General features: G+C 41.4%; 1 protein-coding gene across 2 annotated transcripts in view; it reads left to right on the top strand.

Moving 5' to 3' along the window:
• The window catches only part of FANCD2 (FA complementation group D2), a 62,499-nt gene that overhangs the window by 41,429 nt on the left and 6,347 nt on the right, over positions 1-14,723 (top strand). The window contains exons 30-40 of one of the 2 annotated variants that reach the window (XM_047848848.1): positions 110-226; positions 979-1,107; positions 1,246-1,364; positions 7,086-7,196; positions 8,547-8,674; positions 9,744-9,837; positions 10,853-10,975; positions 11,771-11,864; positions 12,544-12,615; positions 13,330-13,368; positions 14,360-14,434. In XM_047848848.1, the coding sequence (XP_047704804.1) occupies positions 110-226; positions 979-1,107; positions 1,246-1,364; positions 7,086-7,196; positions 8,547-8,674; positions 9,744-9,837; positions 10,853-10,975; positions 11,771-11,864; positions 12,544-12,615; positions 13,330-13,368; positions 14,360-14,434 (1,101 nt within the window). The remainder of the gene's footprint in view (positions 1-109; positions 227-978; positions 1,108-1,245; positions 1,365-7,085; positions 7,197-8,546; positions 8,675-9,743; positions 9,838-10,852; positions 10,976-11,770; positions 11,865-12,543; positions 12,616-13,329; positions 13,369-14,359; positions 14,435-14,723) is intronic. The other variant, XM_047848849.1, reaches the window with a different exon arrangement.

Raw genomic sequence — 14,723 nt, forward strand, 5'->3', positions numbered from 1 at the left:
GGAATGGTCAGATTCTTCACCCATTGGGAAGAGTAAACATGAAATGTGCTCCCCAGAAAAGATGGCTAGGACATACTCGGAATTATCCTCTCTTTCCTCCTTATGACAGGCTACAGAAGTTGTGCAACTTCAGCCCCCTGAGCTACTTTTCTTGCTGGAAGATCTCTCCCAGAAGCTGGAGAATATGCTGATACCTTCTGTTGCCAGGAGAATCCCCTTCCTCAAGGTTCGTATAGGCAGAAGCACAGGCCCTGGCCTTAATGAATTTGGCAACAAGGAGATCTTAGTGAATAAGTTGTCACTTTCTCTGGCATTGTGTTTGGGTCATTGGGTACCATGACTGGCAGCCTCATTTCCAGACCATTCACCTTGATTTAGAAAGGAACTCTGAAACAAGTCAAAAAAGTTACCTCAAACAAGATACATATTTCTAAATGCCTGGAGCATTTCTGAATCCTTTTCTTTACTTAGGTTTTGTTTTAAAAGCCTCCCAAACTAAGCCCGTGCCCAAGCCTTCAATGTAGTAGTTGGCTATCTAGAGAAAGCCAGAACCTCACATGTGTATATAATGTACAGATGTGCACAAAGCATCTGATAAAGCAGTTGGGTGATGGAAACAACAAAACATGAAAGGTTTAGGTGTAAACATTTAAACTTAATATATCCAGTTATTTGATTCATTTTTATACCATTTACTATTTAATGGTCTTTTCAGCCTAAGTGATTTCTATTTTTATGTGAGCTTTATCTCAGTAATTATGGGTCTATTATTTGCAAACAATTTGTATTCTACAAAAGCCAATGTAATTTGAAGATGGGACAAGATCTCTTTGTCCAAAAAGAGTTTTGGGCACATAAACACTTTCTTCTGTCCACTTCTACCTCGTGACGTAAGTCTGAGTAAACTCCTTAACAAATTCTTAGTTTCAGAGAAGCTATCCAGCAGTTTCTTCCCCAGTAACTCTGAATTTATTATAGAGTAAAGGACACCGAAATATTGGATTCTCACATCTCCATCAGAGATCTGCCCAACAAATTGTTCATAGTGTTGTTCAACTGCTGACTCCAATGTGTAACCATCTGGAGAACATTCACAACTATTTTCAGGTCAGCAGCCTATCTTATTATTATAGAAATTTAGAAATTACAAAGTGAACAAGAGATTTCATTTTTGGTTGAAAAATACTGAAGGAAAATGGGGGCAATTGCTGAAACAACTGTCCTAAAAACATTTTTCCCTTTTAGTGCTTATCTGCTGAGAATCAAAGTGTAGTTGATGCACCAGAAATGAAAGTTCAGGAGTACCACATAATGTCTTCATGCTATCAGAGGCTACTGCAGATTTTTCATGCTCTTTTTGCTTGGTGAGTAAGTGGCAGATACAGTAGGTGAAAATAATTAAGTATGTACTTGCTTTTACTTGACAGTCACCAAGGCACCAAGGTAGAGAAAATAAGGGAAAACGTCTGTAAGTCTTATATAAATATGGTACTTGTTCTCTTTGGAGTGTTTTTGTCTGTATCATTTCATTTGATCTTGTACCCTCTGTATCTTATGCGACCAGTGTTATAACTCATTTGAAAATTAGGTGGGGGTGTCTGGGTGCCGCAGTTAGTTAAGCGACTGACTTCAGCTCAGGTCATGAACTCGCGGTCCGTGAGTTTGAGCCCCGTATCAGGCTCTGTGCTGACAGCTCAGAGCCTGGAGCCTGCTTTGAATACTGTGTCTCCCTCTGTCTCTCTCTCTGCTTCTCCCCTGCTTGTGTTCTATCTCTTTCTGTCTCACAAAAATAAATAAATGTTAAAAAATTTAAAAACTTAGGTGACTTGATATTGTAACAAATCTGGGCATCTGATTCTTAGCTAGGTTTGCTATGGCAGGTTTTCTGTAATAATGCTGGAGAGATTGTTAACTTAAGAAGTTGTTACTGGGGTGGGTGGGGGGGTGCACCTGGGTGGCTAAGTTGGTTAAGTGTCTAACTTTTGATTTCGGCTCAGGTCATGATCTCACAGTTTGAGATTGAGCCCTGTGTTGGCACAAAGCCCACTTGGGATTCTCTGTCTCTGTCTCTCTCTCTCTCTCTGACCCTCCCTCTTGTGTGCTCATTCTCTCTCTCCCAAAATGAATAATGACATTTAAAAAAAAAAGTTGTTACTGGGGCACCTAGCTGGGTCAGTTGGTGGAGCTTGCAACTCTTGATCTCAGGGCCGTGAGTTGATCTCAGAATCCCACGTTGGATGTAGAGATTACTTAAAAATAAAATCTTAAAAAGAAAAAAATTGTTGGGGCACCTGGGTGGTGTAGTCGGTTAAGCATCTGACTCCTGATCTCAGCTCAGGTCATGATCTCATTGTTTGGGAGTTCAAGCCCCATATAAGAATCTGCACTGATGGCTTGGAGCCTGCTTGGGATTCTCTTTCTCCTTTTCTCTGCCCCTCCTCTGTTTGTGCAGGCCCACACATTCTCTCTCTCTCTCTCTCTCTCTCTCTCTCTCTCTCTCCCCCTCTCTCTCTCTCTCTCTCTGTCAAAATAAATAAATAAAACTTTAAAAAAAAAAGTTGTTACTAAACAACTTTTAGATAAATTCCAGGTTATATGTTAAAGAGCTGAATACATTTTGAGCTGGGGTATTTAGAGATACTTTGTGGAAGGAATGGGACTTCATGGGACCCTGAAGAATAGATGGCCTTTGGGAGGTAAAGGAATGGGCTGCAAGGCATGGCATGGATAAAAGTAGAAATGAAGAAGACACATCTCTTAATTGCTTTTGCTCCTCGGGGCTGGGCCCTGGCTCCTCTCTTCTCCTATAGAGGCTTTCTGGGCAGCCTCACCCAAGCTTAAATTTGTGCTGACATTTATCTTCTGAGCTATAAGCATTTATATCCAACTGCCTACTCAATGCTTCCTTAGATGTGTCGATGACACCTCAGACACATCACATCCAAAATGAAATTTATCATCTTCACCACTGCTCCTTCGGCCTTGCACAGCTATGTAGATGGCACCGCCAATTGTCTGAACCAGAAACCAGAAGTTACTCTTTGTTCCTGTCTCTTCCACATTGGGTCACCAAATCCTGTTAATTTTATCTTTTAAATAACATCTAAATAGCCATCTAGCTATCTGTTCCTCTCCTTCTGCACTGCTTTGAGACTCACATCATCTCTCACCTGGACTAGATTAGTTTCACAGTTGGTCTCTGCCTCCATTTGCCCTCGCTCAGTCCTTTTGTTCGCACATCAGAGTGGTCTTTCCAGTGCAAACCCAACCTTATTCTATCCCAACTTTGGTTCTGGTTGTCCTTAGATTTTTCTTGAGTGCAAACACTTTTACCTTATTTCTAAGGCATCTTATTATCTGACTCCTGCTCTTCCACTCATTGTTTTACACTCTGCCCTCCAGCTATATGGAACTAATTTCAGCACCTTATATTACTTTCACCTGGAAGACTTCACGCATACTCATCCTTCTACCAGGATCCCTATCTTCCTTGATCACCAGTCTTTTCTAACTCATCTCTGAGATCTGGATTTAAACTTCATTTCCTCAGAGTCATCTTCTCAACCCCTAGGACAAGTAAGCCTCCTTCCTCCCTCTAACCCCTAATTTTTTCCTTATTCTCTGGTATTCTCAAGGCCCTGGCTGGCTCAGGCTGTGGAGCATGTGGCGCTTGGTCTCAGGGTCATGAGTTCAAGCCCCATATTGGGTGTAGAGGTTATAAATAAATAAACTTAAAAAAAATACTCTGGTATCCTCTTATGGTAAAATTTAGCACATTTTATTGTAATTGCTTGTTAATCTGTCTTCCTTGCTAGACCATGAGCTCCTTGGGAGCTGAAACCAATCATTATTATATCCTCAGTACTTAAGAACAGTGCCTGACAAAAGATTTGAACAGATGCTTCATCAAGGATAGGTATGGGTGGCAAATAAGTAATGCAAAAATGTTCAATAGTATTAGTTATTAAGGAATTCCAAGTTGGGGCTCCTGGGTGGCTCAGTCGGTTGAGCATCTGACTTCGGTTCAGGTCATGGTCTCGTAGTCTGTGAGTTCGAGCCCCTCATCTGGCTCCATGCTGACAGCTCAGAGCCTGGAGCCTGCTTCCGATTCTGTGTCTCCCTCTCTCTCTGCCCCTCCCCTGCTCATGTTCTGTCTCTCTCTGTCAAAAATAAATAAACATTAAAAAAAAAAAGGAATTCCAAGTTAAAATTACAGCACAGCTGAATTAAAAAGACTTACAGTATTAGTGAGGACATGGGGTAACTAGAACTCTGACATGTTGCTGGTGGAAAAATAAAATGGTACACCCAATTTTGAAATAGTTTTGTAGTTCCTTAAAAAGTTAGATGTATGGGAATGCAAGCTGGTGCAGCCACTCTGGAAAACAGTATGGAGGTTCCTCAAAAAACTAAAAATAGACCTACCCTACAACCCAGCAATTATGCTGTTAGGCATTTATCCAAGGGATACAGGTGTGCTGTTTCGAAGGGGCACATGCACCCCCATGTTTATAGCAGCACTGTCAACAATAGCCAAAATATGGAAAGAGCCCAAATGTCCATCGATGGATGAATGGATAAAGAAGATGTGTGATTGATATATATACACACACACACACACACACACACACACACATACATACATACAATGGAGTATTGCTTGGCAATCAAAAAGAATGAAATCTTGCCATTTGCAACTACGTGGATGAAACTGGAGGGTATTATGCTAAGTGAAATTAGTCAGAGAAAGACAATCATATGACTTCACTCATATGAGGACTTTAAGAGACAAAACAGATGAACATAAGGGAAGGGAAATAAAAATATAAAAACAGGGAGGGGGACAGAACAAGAGACTCATAAATATGGAAAACAAACAGGGTTACAGGAGGGGTTATGATGGGGGGGGAATGGGCTAAGTGGGTAAGGGGCACTAAGGAATCTACTCCTGAAATCATTATTGCACTATATGCTAATTTGGATGTAAATTTAAAAAAATAAAAAATAAAACAAGTTATATATATATAAAAAAAAAAGATATACACCTACCACAAAACCCAGCCATTCTACTACTAGGTATTTACTCAAGAGAAATGAAAGCATATGTCTAATCTACACGAAATCTTGTGTACAAATGTTTATAGCAACTTTATTTGTGATAGCCCCAAACTAGACACAAATGTGCACCAACTGGTAAATGGATAAACAAATTTTCACATGATGGAATACTACACACAACAACATAGATGAAAAAAAGGAATTCTACTGAATAGAAAGCAAGACATAAGAGTATATAACATTTGATTCCATTTATATAGAACTCTAAGGAAAAGCATATAATCTTGTAGTGACAGAAACAGATCAGTGGTTGCCTATTACTGGGTGGGAGGATGGAGTCAAGGATGGATTTCAAAGGAATATAAGTAAACTCCTGGGGGTAATGGATATGTTTCCCCCCCTCCTTTTTTTTAAGAGACGACATGAGTTGGGGAAGGGGCAGAGAGAGAATCTCAAGCAGGTTCTACGCTCAGCATGGAGCCTAATACAGGCCTCGATCCCATAATCCTGGGATCACGACCTGAGCCAAATTCAAGAGTCGGACGCTCAACCGACTGAGCCACCCAGGTGCCCTGTTCATTATTTTCATTGTAGTGTTGGTTTCATGGGTTTATATATGTCACCTGAGCAAACTGATCAACATTTTACATACATGCAGTTGATTGGATGTCAGGTCTATCTCAATAAGCTGTTACCCCCCCAAAACTTGACCTATGATAGGCCCTCAGAATACGTTTGTTGCAAGACAGAAGGACTACCACTGGTGGTGTGGAGATGTTCCTAGAGGAGTAGAAGATCTAGGGGTTCAGATCGTGCTGGGTCTTAAAGGTCAGAAGAATTTGGATGTTGTACAGAGAAGCAATTTTGGTTTTATGATCAGAGCAAGGATATAATGAAATCGCTGTTTTAGAAAAATCCTTTTGGCAGCAGTGTGCAAGACAGATTGGAAAGGGATGCAGAAAGATCAATCAATCTGATCTACATATGTGATGATGATAAGGGCCTGCTTTAGAGGATGGCCTAGGCTTGGGAAGGAAGGGACAGTAGGAGATAATCTGAAGATAGAATTGTCAAGACTTCTAGAAGAAGGAGTAATTGTTTTTGTTTTTGTTTTTTGATAAAGAGGGCACAGGTGAGTGAGGGGCAGGGAGAGAGAGAATCCCAGGAGAGGCGGGGGGGGGGGGGTGGGGAGGGAGGGAGAGAGAGAGAGAGAGAAAGAAAGAAAGAGAAAGAGAGAAAGGAAGGAAGGAAGGAAAGAAAAGAAAAGAAAAGAAAAAAGAAAAAAGCAGGGCTCACCCAAAGTGGCATTCGTGATTTAACCTGAAGTGTGTGGCTCATGTTCACCCAAAGTAGGGCTTGAGCTCACTCAAACTGTGATATTGTGACCTGAGCCAAAGTCAGATACTTAATGACTGAGCCATCCAGGCACCCCAAGGAGTAAGTTTTTTATTGAGCACTTCTGTGGATTTGATACTGATTTAACAGTTGACCAAGTTATTCCTGGTTTTTCTGGGGAGGAAGGATGAGACTTTCTCTAAAGTGTAAGGTATGAAGGAGAGCTTTTTTTTTTTCTTGAAAATGAAGGGGGCACCTGGGTGGCTCAGTCTCCAACTTCTGTTCAGGTCATGATGTTGCATTTCGTGGGTTTGAGCCCAGTGTCGAGCTCTGTGCTGACAGTTGAGAGCCGGGAGCCAACTTCAGATTCTGTGTCTCCCTTTCTCTCTTCCCCTCCCTGCTCATGCTGTGTCTCTCTTTCAAAAATAATTACTAAAAAAAGTTTTTAAAAAGAAAAAAACCTAGGAGGACTGTTGGGTCCTTAAGGCAAGACTGTTTGAGGTGCACTTTAATTTGTAATATGAGGTTCAGAGCTGTGACTGAATTGGTCACCTGGGTACTTTCAGTGCTCTAGTTCTCCATTTTCTCCATTAACTTGTTGATGGTATAGCCTGGAAGCCAGGATTCTCAAATGCTGTCCAAGCAATCTTCCTAAAACTAAGCTCAACCGTCTTACCTTGACTTTCCCTTAGGAATGGATTTTTCCAGCCTCATTGTGTTCATTTACTGTACTCAGCCCTTGAGGTCCTTACTAACAGACTGAAGCAAGGAGAACCTGACCAGGCCTTGGAGGAATTGCTCAGGTGGGTCAGACTACATATTACAGAGTGTTGTCCCAAGAAACTCTAGAACAAGATTAGCAAGATTTTTTGGAAACCACTTGGGTGTCTCCCAGTAGTCGTGAGAGAAATTGATGTTTTCAGCTGCTTTTCCTCAGTTATATGAGCTTCGTCACGTATGTATTCAGATAAACCCTGAGACATTAGAAACTGTTGAACAGTCCTACTAAATTTTTGTGCATCCTTCATCCCCAAAGTTTGCCTTTTCAGGTAATGATCTTGAAAACACTAGTAATCTGTAGTGAACTCTTGATTATCCAGGAACCTACTCTGTCTTTTAGTACGGTAGGGTAGTTAGGTAGCAGTAGTTACCACTGATCTTCTCTCCATCTTGGAAGAAGAGAAGCCTAGGGGAGGGCAGGCAGTGGAGGAAGGAGGTGAGGAGATCTAAGAAGCATGGCTCCCAGCATCCTATCCCAGCTTCTCCCCGAGTAATTTGGTGTTTCTCTAACCTACTCTATGCTGTCTTTGGGTCTGCAGTCATTATTTATCATCCCTATCAGGCAAGACCTTACTTTGTTTTAAATATAGTGCTTTTAAATTTGTTTGACTTCCTTTCCATAGTCAATCAGAGTTGACTGTAGTTTTATTTCAACTACAATTTTGAATTAATTTGAATTAATTGTGACTCCCTATCTCCCATTATTTCAGTACAATGAAAACTGACCATATATGGCACGCTTATTTAAAAGCTCTGCTTTCGGGGCGCCTGGGTGGCTCAGTCGGTTGAGCTTCCGACTTTGGCTCAGGTCATGATCTCACGGTTTGTGGGTTCGAGCCCCGCATCGGGCTCTGTGCTGACAGCTCAGAGCCTGGAGCTTGTTTCAGATTCTGTGTCTCCCTCTCTCTCTGACCCTCCCCCACTCATGCTTTGTCTCTGTCTCAAAAATAAACAAACATTAAAAAAAAAAAAAAAAATTAAAAAAAAAAACTCTGCTTTCTCTGCCTTATAATTTCCTTTCTCTTGTCCCTATAAACGTAGAATTTAAGCCTTATTCTCATTGTGTTGCCCTAGGCCTTAAAGAGCAAATAATTTGTCCAGGGTTGCTCATACAAGCATGGCATAGACTCCTATTTGGGTCTCTGGTGTATGTGACTCTTCAAGGCCAGCACTCCATCCACTGGACTCTATTCTGCCCTGTCTTTCTTCATGCAAAGTTACAGTTCCCTATCAGGGTCCTGAAAGGTGATGGCCACAAAAGCACCTGAAAATGATTAGACCATTAAATACATAAGTGGACTTGAACAACTCATGAATTTAGACATATCTGTAATATTTGTGGTATCTTTTTTGTTTTGTTGTCTCCTTTACAGCCAGAGCTTCAATTACTTGCAGAATTTCTCTCACAGCATTCCCAGTTTCCAGTGTGCTCTTTATCTCATCAGACTTTTGATGGTCATTTTGGAGAAATCTACAGCTACTAAGAACAAAGAAAAAATTGGTGATGGACTCAGATCATCATTTTTTTTTTTCCACGAATAGGATTAATAATTCAAGTTTGTAAACTTAGTGCTTCTTAGGAACTTGTACGTTTTATATGTAAATCCCCCCCATAACTGTGGGTGTGCCCTCTTGCTATATCAAGGAACTATGATTGATCTCTGCTGACATTGCTTAGTCTGATTGGGTTAGTTCAGTTGGCTAGGTAATTTTCTGTTTGCCTTCTGTTTATTCACGTCTTTTTTTTTTTTGGTAAATCATCTGAGATATTTGACAAAAAGAGATACAAACTACAAGGTAAATAAAATGGGTGGGAGAAGGAGAACAAATCAAGATTAAGTTTAAAGAAAAGCTGAGCCCCATTCCTAATCTTTATCTTTGGTCATAGCTCTTAGAATGCAACTCATTGATTTATACATCCTAATTGGCAGTACAGACAGAACACCAGAAGAAAATGCAAAACAAACCTTTTATTACTTCCTGTTAATTTCAAGGGGAGCGTTTGGTGTGAATCTGAGGTTGCCATGGCTTATTGGTCTGCCCAGGAGGAACAAGATTGGTTTTCCTACTGCTCAGCAGTGTGTGTCTATTCAGTTTATGTTTTTGTGTGTCAGGACAGGGTAAGAGGGCGGAATGTGTTGAGTCTTAGGTTTATTTCTGGTAGAAGGACCACTGGAGCAGGAACCCATGGCAGCTTTTTTCAAATTGTCTGTTAGACTAGGAACTTCATAGTAAATATAAAAAAAAAATAATAATCCTTTTGGGGTGCCTGTGTGTCTCAGTTGGTTAAGTGTATGACTTTGGCTCAGGTCATGATCTCACAGTTCATGCAATTGAGCCCCGCATGGGTCTCTCTGCTGTGAGCATAGAGTCCCGTTCTGATCCTCTATCCCCCTCCCTCTCTGCTGCTCCCCCTGCTCACGATCTCTCTCTCTCTCTCTCTCTCTCTCTCAAAAGTAAAGTAAATAATAATAATCCTTTTGATCATTAATCACCCCCCAAAAGACTGGAAAACAAGAGTTTGGTCAATTTTCCATGCGTGAAATGCGTTTGTCTTGTTTCTCCAACAGCTTCATTAGCCAAACAGTTCCTCTGTCGGGTATGGCCAAGTGGGGAGAAAGAGAAGAGCAGCATCTCTACTGAGCAGCTCCATACTTTGCTCAGGTGAGAGCCTCGGTTTCTTTACATGAGCCGAATAGTCCATTTTGTCACTGTTGGGATCTCTTGCCTGGTCAAAGACTGAGGAATTACTGTGGTTAGGGGGAACTTGGAAACCATGAAGTAGGTTTGAAATTAACAAAAAGTTGGCTAATTGTATCATACAGCTGAAACTAATGTGGCATGATATGTTGATTATGCTTGAAAAATAAAATAACAATTTGGAATATGTGGATTGTAAGATCCTCTAGTTCTGTTTTATATTGTCAGCTAGTTCCTTATTATTAAATTATAGAGGAGAAAATGGAGGCGTCTGTAGTTGTATTGTGCCTTGTTAACCAGAGTTTTGTAATTTTTTTTTAAGTGTATTTATTTATTTTGAGAGAGAGAAAGAGTGCATGAGTAGGGGAGAGATAGAGAGAGAGAATCCCAAGCAGACTCTACACTGTCAACAGGGAACTGGATGCAGAGCTCAATCTCACAAACTGCGAAATCATGACCTGAGACACAGTCAAGAGTTGGACACTTAACCAATCGAGCCACCCTGGTGTCCCCAGAGTTACATCGTTATGTATTGCCTACTATATCCAAGACTCATCCATCACTTCCAAAGTGTCTAACTGTATTTCCAATGAAAACATCATTTCCTTTACCTCCTGACAATTGTCTGGAATTTTCATCTTATTAAGAATAAATGCTAGGGGTGCCTGGGTGGCTCGGTTAAGTGTCCCACTTTGGCTTAGGTCATCATCTCAACAGTTCGTGGGTTCAAGCCTCATGTCAGGCACTGTGCTGAGAGCTCCGAGTCTGGAGCCTGCTTCAGATTCTCTGTCTTCTCTCTCTCTGCCCCTCCCCCAATCATATTCTGTCTTTCTCAAAAATAAATATTAAAAAAAAATTTTTTTAAAGAATAAATGCTAGTAGTTATTGTAAAGCTAAATAGCTGGTAATATCTCAAGAAGGAAATCTTGATTTAGGAATTCTGTAACATGTGTTCATACTCCTATTGCTCTCAATGCAGCATCTACCTGGAGCATACAGACAGTGTTCTGAAGGCCATAGAGGAGATTGCTGGGGTTGGTGTTCCAGAACTGATCAGTTCTCCTAAAGATGGATCTTCCTCCACATTCCCCACCCTAACCAGGTAAAGGAGTTCTCTCTTCCAGTTCTTTCCCTAAGTTAGAATCACATTGTCCAATGTATGTGGTTTCCAAATAACTACCTTACCCTTCATCTAATTCTATTACAGATGGTAGGTACAGTAATTCATTCAACACATAGAACGTATACTGTGCATTCTTTCCAAGGGTTCTCAATCAACCCATGTGAAAGGACCTTAGTGACGAATGAATTTTCAGTAGAGTCTTCAAAGACAATAAATATTTAGTCACCAAATGTGTCTTGTTAGTACTTTCATCCTTTAAAAGTGAGATTAATATTTTAACCACCTTTAGGATAAAGTGATTATAGTATCCAATCATGTGTACATCTCAGTGGGTTTTTTGTCTCATACAAAGTTTATAAATCACTTTCACATTCTTTATGTCATTTAATCCTTGCATCGATTCTGTGAGTGGGTATCATTATCCCTGTTGTACTGATGAGGAGAATGAGCGTTAGAGGGGGAACTTACTCAGACTTAAACATGCAGTAATTGTGGAACTAGGAACTTGAATTCAGATCTTTTTACCACCACCTCATGGCTCTTTCCATGCCACTACACCGTTTCCCTTCATAAAGTTAATTCCATTGTTTCACAGGCCATCTTCTTGGACTCCTTTTTTAATCCTTTCAACCCCCACCCCCATTCTTTTACAGTGGACCCTAGTGAAATTCAAAGAGGTGGAGAAGGAAATGATTTTTGGTTCCTTGGCTTCTTCCTAGGAAGTTCTATCTAACTAGTCATCCTTGTGTGGGTGTGCATATTTTCCCCTTTTAGGCACACCTTTGTCATTTTCTTCCGAGTGATGATGGCTGAACTAGAGAAGACAGTGAAAGGTCTTCAGGCTGGCACAGCAGCAGACTCGCAACAGGTGGGTCAGATACTCCCAGCACAAGAAGTAGACCTGAGTAACTAGGAAGCTTCTGTGTCTTCTATTTCTTGGGTCCAGGTTTTCTTCTAAGTTACTTCCTTTGAGTTACAGAGATCCAGGATTCTTTTTCAAAGAACTCTTGGTTTAATTTCTTTCCTGTCAGTTTGAGAGAGGATTGGGTTCTGTATTCCCTGGCTACTACCCAGGGGAATGCTCAGGCTTCTCCATAAGCCATAGCCCTGGAAAAAATGTCTTTGGTCCCATGCCTGGCAGCTTGCTGCTTGTGAGCTAGTATGAGGTGAGCAGGCCTGTTTAAGATGCTGTCACGCTGGGCCTTGGCAGTACACTAACCAGAGCTGAGCTAGACTGCTGACAGCATAGGTATCAGAGAAGCCACAGGGATCTGAACACCAGCAGGTGTGTTACAGAGGCTTTTTCCTATTTAGACGTTACTGAAGAGGAGTTTTCTTTTTAGAAACTCTCTCTGAGGTACCTTAGTGTTATATGTATGCGGGCCTCAGAGCCATCTTGTGGGTGCACTGGTAAGATCTCTGAGAGAATAATTGGCTTAAATTAATCTCTGAATAGCTTTGTAATCCAAGACCCATATATTATTGGGAATACAATAATAGAAGTGCTTGGCTGATTCAGAAGTGCCTATATATTTGATTACCCCCAGATTCATGAAGAGAAGCTCCTCTACTGGAACATGGCTGTTCGAGACTTCAGTATCCTCATCAACCTAATAAAGGTGAATGTGGAGGCTCCTTGACCCACCTCACCAGCTAACTATAGAAACCAACAAGGGTCCTGGCTTCCAAAATGGACCTTCCTGCTCCTTTCCCCACCCTTCCTTGGGGTTTGTTCTTCCCTGTCTTCCCTTATCCCTCTACCCATCCTGGATAACCCCTTCTTCTCTGAAAAGGCAATGTCTTTTTCCTTCTCTTCCTTCCTCTTTCTCTGTCTGTGCCACAGTACTATTAAACAGATCTCACCTTGTCTTGGGTCCTCTGTGATCTGAGTACATTCCCACTAGCTCCCTTTTCCAATCCTGAATGCCTTCTTTATCCCTCAAACACAATGTGTACTCTCACCAACTCCATGATTTTGCTAGGGTATTCTCCCAGCTCAGAATGTCATTCTCTCGCCTTTCTGCCTCTCAGTCCATCTGTCTTAAGGCTTCACTTCAAGGTTAGGACCTCTACAATGCCATCTTAATATCCCTGAGTTAATATCCCTGAGTTAGAGTAAATTTCTTACTCTTCTTTGCTTCCCTCTTCCTTTTTTTTGAATTTCAGTGATGGTGATTACTTTAATTTCTGTTTTGTAATTAACTATTGACATGCCTTTTTCATTTTAGAATTCTCTACACTGCCCAGAGCTGTAATTTGCACAATGGGGAAGAGGCTGGGGGTGCTCAAAGGAGCAGACCTCAGCTTTGGTTTCTTGTCTTTTGTGTCTCCAGGTGTTTGATAGTCGTCCTGTTCTGCATGTATGTTTGAAGGTGAGAAAATGACCTGGCCTTCGTTAGTATTTATTGTTCCTGTGGATCTCTAGAGATGGCCTCAGCAGAAAGGAGTTGCTTAATACTTTGTCCACAAGCCAGAATTTTCAGAATCTGTGCTAACAAGTGGTAGTTTAGAAAAGACAATGGATATGTTTTCCCATACTAGTTGGATGACTAGAGAAGCTAATTTTTCTATGAGTTTGAAAATTTTTGGTTTGAGTCTTAGAACTAGCAGGAGTGGATTCAGGGCGGCTGACTTTAAGAACAAAAGTCACTCCTGCCATTCTTTCCCAGGCAACAGGGAGGAAGGAGGAGTGGGTGATTGCTCTTTTTAAAGCCCATGGCTGGCCTCATGAATGTGGAAGCTGGTATCCTGATAACCACTGAACTCCTCTCCCAAGGGGAGAGCCCATATTAGCCTTAGATTTGATGATGGGTCAGGAGCTAGGGAATGTTATTGGGAGAATGTGTCTTTCCGACTCCTGATGGTTCCTTCCAAGTGAATAGCACCTTATTCTTGTTATCTTCTAGTCCCTCTCTTCCTCTTTACTCTCTCTGCCCTGGCCCAGTGTGGGAGATGGGTGAGTAGGGAGAGTGGTTTATCTGATCATTAAATTTGGCAGTTGATTATGTGCTTCCTCATCTCTATACCTTTTTCCTTTTGGGTGTAAGTGGTCCTTAGGGAGATGCGGCCCTCCTCTGTTTTCTGTGCTCTCATTCTTACATGGATCAAGGCTTCTGCTCATTGTCTGTGTCTAGGGTAGGTAAGTTTGCCTAACTCTGAGGCTTAGTTAGCAGGCCCATTTAGTTTTTGAATTAAACTTACATTCTCCAAATTAACCTTTTGGATTCCTCCCTGCTTATTTTTTATATACAAAAATAAGATAAAGCCCCTGGGCTGGGTGATGCTATGCTACCTCAGGCAGGGGCTGTTCTGGTGAAAGACCTCAACAGAGGTCACCACTAGTGTGTCTCTTCTCTTCTTCAGTATGGACGTCTCTTTGTGGAAGCATTTCTGAAGCAGTGTATGCCACTCCTAGACTTCAGTTTTAGAAAACACCGGGTAAGAACTGAGAACACAGAAGAAAGGTGTGCTCTGTACAATTACTCAGAAGATACATCCATGGTGACTCCTGAGCTCGGAATGGGGGTGGTCCCATTCCTAGGATCTGGGCCACCATTCTACTGGGGCTCCTTTGGTCCACTTCAGCTATCACCAAAGATGCCCATATTGGACCAAATATTTCAAAGTAGGCTAAACTCCTCAGACCCACTCTGATTTGAACCCACCTTTCTACTTTTACTCCAGATCTGGGGGTAGTTGTTCCTTTTAGCTTGGTTTTATTGTGTTG

The sequence above is a fragment of the Prionailurus viverrinus genome, chromosome A2, assembly GCF_022837055.1.
Source record: "Prionailurus viverrinus isolate Anna chromosome A2, UM_Priviv_1.0, whole genome shotgun sequence".
NCBI classification, from domain to species: Eukaryota; Metazoa; Chordata; class Mammalia; order Carnivora; family Felidae; genus Prionailurus; species Prionailurus viverrinus.